The sequence below is a fragment of the Sitodiplosis mosellana genome, unplaced genomic scaffold, assembly GCF_009176505.1.
Source record: "Sitodiplosis mosellana isolate CC-2019 unplaced genomic scaffold, AAFC_SMos_1.0 Smas_scaffold_6226, whole genome shotgun sequence".
NCBI classification, from domain to species: Eukaryota; Metazoa; Arthropoda; class Insecta; order Diptera; family Cecidomyiidae; genus Sitodiplosis; species Sitodiplosis mosellana.
Genome location: NW_022601467.1, coordinates 17,777,328 through 17,783,336, shown reverse-complemented (window position 1 = coordinate 17,783,336; position 6,009 = coordinate 17,777,328). Strand labels below are relative to the sequence as shown.

At 35.4% G+C, this 6,009-nt stretch overlaps 1 protein-coding gene across 1 annotated transcript; it reads right to left on the bottom strand.

Annotated features, from left to right (window-relative positions):
- Positions 1–3,291: 3,291 nt before the first annotated feature.
- On the bottom strand, positions 3,292–6,004 carry LOC129579247 (insulin-like growth factor-binding protein complex acid labile subunit). The gene is made up of 3 exons (XM_055469112.1): positions 5,461–6,004; positions 4,972–5,390; positions 3,292–4,905 (listed from the first exon to the last, which is right to left on the bottom strand). The coding sequence occupies exons 1-3, from the start codon at positions 5,681–5,683 to the stop codon at positions 3,904–3,906; spliced, it is 1,644 nt and encodes a 547-aa protein (XP_055325087.1). The 5' UTR covers positions 5,684–6,004; the 3' UTR covers positions 3,292–3,903.
- Between the last annotated feature and the right edge of the window lie 5 nt (positions 6,005–6,009).

The following is a 6,009-nucleotide window of genomic DNA, read 5'->3' as shown; positions in this document are numbered from 1 at the left end:
TTGCTATTGCATGGGTTGAGGTCAGACTTTGCGATATATATCAAGCAAGAAGAGAAAAAAAACAACTCAACTGTTTTCTGTAGAAAAATGACTGGCTAAAATTATCATTTCGTCACATATACCACCCCCCCCCCCCCCTCCAACTTCATTGACGGACCATCAATTGACATTTCCACTCATGATTATCACGTGAAAATTGTTTCCTAACGCATCATCATCCAAAACCATTTGCGCGACAAATAATAATTAAATGAAATATATTTGAATGTGCTGAAAATGAAAACTAAAAGCAAACAAACATTAAAGCAACGTCTTCATACAACAAATTCGATGTGCTAAATTCATATTAAAAATAATATTTAGATAATATAAACATATTAGAATGAGCGAGAGTGGACGAGAAGAAGAAGAAGAAGAAGATTCAGTGTTGAGAAAAGAGAGAAAACAAATAATGATTAAATTAACAAGAACAATGACCGATGACTTAAGCATTAATTTATTCTTATGAAAATTACAACAAGCTTTTAATTATTATAAATTTTTCGTGAACTTGGCTTTGCAACGCAACAACAACAACAACAACAAATGAATATTAATGAGAGCCTGTGGGCCAATGAACATACACCGTTTTAAAATTATAATAATATCATACAATACACTATGCTATGCAGAAGAGGTTTATTCTCTCATAAACATCGTCCGTCTCATAAAAAATGGAGCAATTCCGTCGGTTTGTTCCGAGCATAAATATTTCGTTGTGCCATTTCTACCCATGATTATATGTGTGTATGGCTGTTTCTTTTCTTCTTTCAAGCAAAGTTTCATTCTCCTTCACTCGTACCTCTGTTCATTTCAGTGGAACTACAACAATAATAACCATAACCACCATGAGAGAACACAACTTTTTTGAAAACATATTGAAGCTGCAAAAGTTTTTGAGAGAATAAATATAAAAGTAAACGGTGTGTTGTTGTTTTTTTCATTCTTATATATTTTTTTTCGTGTTTAAGATGAAATGAATTAAATGTGTTGCCTTTTTAATAACTGTGATGTAATTCTATAAAATGTATGAACAAAAAAAAACCACAAAATGTATGGAACGAATTATGGAAATGTTTATTTAATGGTAAAATGTATGTATTCACCGAAGTAGAGGAGTAAAAAAAAAACAGAAAAAAAACCGCACGTATCGGCCACAAACAGTTTTGGAAAAACCGTTGGAAAAAGCAAAGTGGAATTATATTGTTCATGTCGTAAATTCGATGTCATTTTGTAAAATCGTATCATTTCCACGATTATAGTAAAAACGACCCAACACTATTCGTGTATATTTTTCGCTGGAAGAATTGAATTCATATTTCTACAATATGCTTTGTTCACAGCGAACGTTTGCATCATTCAATTCCTTTGTTGTTTTCTAATCTCATAATGTACGAACATCAAAGAAAAAAAGAGAGAAAAATAAGAAGAAGAAAAAAAAGAATACCATAAAAATGGGACCATTTAAGAAAGGAAAGGACTTAAAAGAAAAAAACAGAAATATTTCAGTATTTTATTTTTACTTTGTAGGCATATTAAATGGCACCCAGAAATACACACAAAAGCGTTTCACATGAATACCAAAATCCGAATGAAAAAGAATTTACCAAAAAAAAAAAAAATAGACAAAAATATCGTCTAATGAAAAAGCGAAAATCTTTTGAGAAATTGAACACAACCAAGCCACCCGTATCCAAAAATACGCAATGGTGGTATGTTTATATGTGGTATTTGTTTTGTAAGCAATTGCACTTGGAAATCGATGGAAATCAGCGCCAATTACACTAGGATCAATCGAAAATGAAATGCCAAATGTCATCCGTATTATATGTTGTTTTTCCCCGTTTCTTACGTTCCTTTGACAAAAGCATTATTTGCAAATCATTGTAATGGGGTGGTTTCAGTTCAGCGATAACGAGCCAAGATAAAGGGCAATGAAAGAGAAGAAGAAAATGGAACAACAACATATTGTGATACGAATTCCGTGATGTTGTTGCTCTTGTTGTTGTTGTCGGTTTGTTTGGACGTGTTCAAAGTTAGGACATCGGAAAAATTCTTTATGTAACTCTCCCTCTCCCTCTCCGCTTCTCTCTTCCATTGCATTGCGCTGCATAGATCCCGCAAATTTTGATCTTTTTTGTTATTGTGATTGCGTGGGCTGTCGGCGAAAGGTTAACTATTGCGCACAAAATCGCGATCCAATTCACGGTAATTGCCTCGTGTGTGCTTGATGGCAAAATGACTAAACTGATAAAAAGTCAAAATAAAGATAGAGAAAAACAACGGAATCGTCCGCGCGGGCGAACCCAGCATGTGTGTGGATGAGAAAGAAATCGCGCGCGCTCAAGCATTTGCGTGGCAGACACAATAATAAAGAACCAATCAACAAAGCACAACCATAGATAGCACAGGCGACTCTATCGCTGAATACTTTGGCCATAAAATAAAATGAGTAACGTTTATTGGCCGTAATAAAAACGGAGAAGGCGAGAGCGAGAACTCAAAAGAGAAAAAGGAAGAAAAAAAAAACACGAAATTTTCACATAAAATTCACGAATAAAGTTTTCTTCACGATTCTTAAGACAGAGGCAAAAACAAATCGCTTGTAGATTCTGCGCTTCTTATTAGCACTCGTACATACCAGGTTCTTAAGCAATGCACAGAGACAATGTAACGTATGTAACGTAACGAAGTTCGCCAAACAAATGGAAATTTGTTGGTTTTTCTCTCGCTCTCTCTCTCTCGCTCTCGCTCTTGCTGGCTTGCTCATTCGAGGGCAAATGAAGTAAATGAGTTTGAGGAGCAATTTTGATTACAACAACAACAACAACAGCAACAACAACAGTGGACTACAATCGCTAGGGTGTTGTTAAAATAAGTGGGATTTAAAAGTTTTCCATATTTTTTGCATTCGTTTCCTTTCGTTTCATCATTCATTTGTTGCGTATCCTTTTTTTCTTGGTTAATTTCATTATAATAATATGAAGAATGAAACAAAAGAAACGAAAAAACCACTGGAAATTCGAAATGAACCGTCGTAGCCAAGTCTGATGATGAAACAGAATCTTTAGGCTTATTTACGATAAGACGGACGTGTATGTCTGTGTGTAGAAACATTTACGATTTTCGAATTAAATACGGATGTAATAAAGAGGAAAAGCTTGTAATTGTTTCAATACGTCCAGGTTATTATGCAGTCATAACCACGAAGCAAAAGGCAAAAGACGGTGACAGAATAAAAAGAACGGTTCATGTTATACTCGAATTCAGACAAAGTGAATTAGAGAGAGCATTCCCTCGTAATCCGTTTATTATTCAAATCACACCAAAGACAAGAAGTGAGAATGTCACACAACAAATAGCAATAACAAACTCAGATTCGATATCAGAACATGAGACATCCAAAACGAAATACTGTATAAATCGATATATGAATGTTAATTGTGCTTTGAATGTTTTAAGTAATTCTTATATACAATAATAACAGTATGTTCTATTTATTAATATCATGTATGTGAAATGCCGTAATGTGAACGAAATCAAAATAAATATTTTATCAACAGAGCAAAAAAAAAAAACATTTTGATTTCTTTTTATTTATGAAGAGTAAACATTCCTTACAATTATTCAGACGTTGTTAAAATATATCATGGAAGAAGCACAAGCAAAAGGAAGACCATGCAAAATAAATGGAAAATAATAATGCATGTGAATTCATCGGAAGAGCGAACACTTTAATGGTTGCGCCTACTACACATCAGCGGAACATATTGACATTGGTAGGTATTGGAATCGGCTAGGACATGAGTATGGATGGGTATAACAGGAAAAAGGTAAATGTCCTTGCTTACAAAAGTGATTGTTTTAGCCGCGCAAAGCGTTCTCATACAATTCGATCACCCGATACTGTCTCACCAAGTCAATGTCACGAACGCATGGTGCAGCCGGTTTGACGGGTGGTTCGTAGCATAACGGTTTTAAGCCCGAGTAAAATGGATTATTCGCACTATAATACTCGATTCGTCGACGTTGCGACTGTTGTGCTACAAAATTAAAAATTTCCGTCAAACATGCACATTGCCAGGGATTGCCCTCAACCGATAGCTTTTGCAAATTGTTGAATGCTTTCTTTGTTGTTGGCAAAAATGTCAGTCGATTATGTTTTATCTGTAGCTCCGTCAGTTGGCTTATATCTTCAAACGTTTTCTGTGGTATCCATTCGATTTTGTTGTTGTGCAAGTGTAATCGTTGCAAATTTACCAGCGGTTCAAATATATTTTCAGGCAACGAAACGATATTATTTTGAGCCAATGATAAAAAGTCTATATAAGGCACCCTAACAAATGTTCCGACTGCTACACTTGCAATGCTATTCTTTGGTAGAAAAAGTTTTTGCAACGGAAGAATTTGACTTCCGAATATATTGCCGTCGATGGATCGCAACGAATTCGAACTTAGGTCCAATCGTAATATTGATTGAAGGTGGGCAAATGTGTTGGTTTGTATGTTCACCAGAGCGTTATTCTTCAGTATGAGTGTGTGCAATTTGGTCAAACCGACGAATGATTGATCGTTCAAGTTGGTGAGTATATTTCTGGAAATATTCAAATTGAGCAGCGCTTGCAGTTCACGAAATGCCTGGCTTTTGATTTCATTTAGATCATTTTCACTCAAGTCTAGTATATGCAATCGACTCAGGCCCTGGAATGTATTTGTCGATATTTGTCGCATACCGTTGCTAGATAAATTCAATTCTCTCAAATTGTTCAAACCAATGAACGCACCATCTTGAATCGTTGAAATGCCATTTTCTTCGAGCTGCAGCAATGTCAGTGCACCCATGTTGCGAAACACATTGTTCGGTATCTGTTGAAATTAAATTGATTTTTAGTCTGAACGAAAAAAAAATAGAGCTTGAAACACTTCGTTTACCTCATTTATTGAATTTTCACCCAAATCCAGAACGTTCAATCGATTCAGGCGGCCGAGCGGTGCAAGTGCTCGTATTCGATTAAATCGTAAATTCAAATGTGTTAGCTGATTGAGATCTTCAAATGTATTTTGTTCAATCGTTCCAATATTATTGTCCATCAAATTCAACAAGCGTAGCTGTTTCAAGTGTCGAAATTGTGTTCGTTTCAGTTCAACTAGTTCATTGTGACTTAGATCCCATTCCAAAATGTTATTGTTACTGCTGAACCAACCGTCACCGATGGCACGAATCGATGCATTTGCCGAATTCAAACGTTTCAACGATGCATAAGGAGCAAAGGCCGAATTTGGTATGATCACTACGCCAATGTGGCTCAAATCCAAATCTTCCACATAACCTACATTATTGCCATCCGTATCTAAATAATCAATGCAAAACTGTATTGAAATCACTTTGATATCGAGTGCTAATTATTTTTTTTATTGTACCTGCAAGCGAGAATGTGCCCGTATATGCAACCACTTTGATATGCTTCCAACCGGGACGAAATTCACGTGATATATCTCGCATATAATTGGAGCTACCACAAATTGCACTCTCAGTCAAAAATGTGTAAGCGCATCGCTGGATAATTGTTGATGTTGTTTGAAATTGTGCACATGTCAACGAAATGAACGAAAGAAACAAAATTTCACGAAAAAAATGCATCATCAATACGTGTTTAAAATTGTGTTTGACACGTTCTACAAAAAAACAAAACCGTTTCACTGATTGGTTAAAACACTGCAAAAAATAGCAATATCAATTTGATTAATACATGACGAACGAAATGAATATTAAAATGATGCACAAACGAGCCAACATTCAAACTTTGCTATCGATTTTCTTCTAAAAAATACAAGTAAACCGGAATCCAAGCTGCAATCATGTGTCGTAGTTCACATGGAATGATGATGTTTATAGTATTCGTTTTAGTTCAACTTTCCTTCTGTGCCAATAACTGAAGCAGAGCACACAAACGAATGCTTAGCATCACG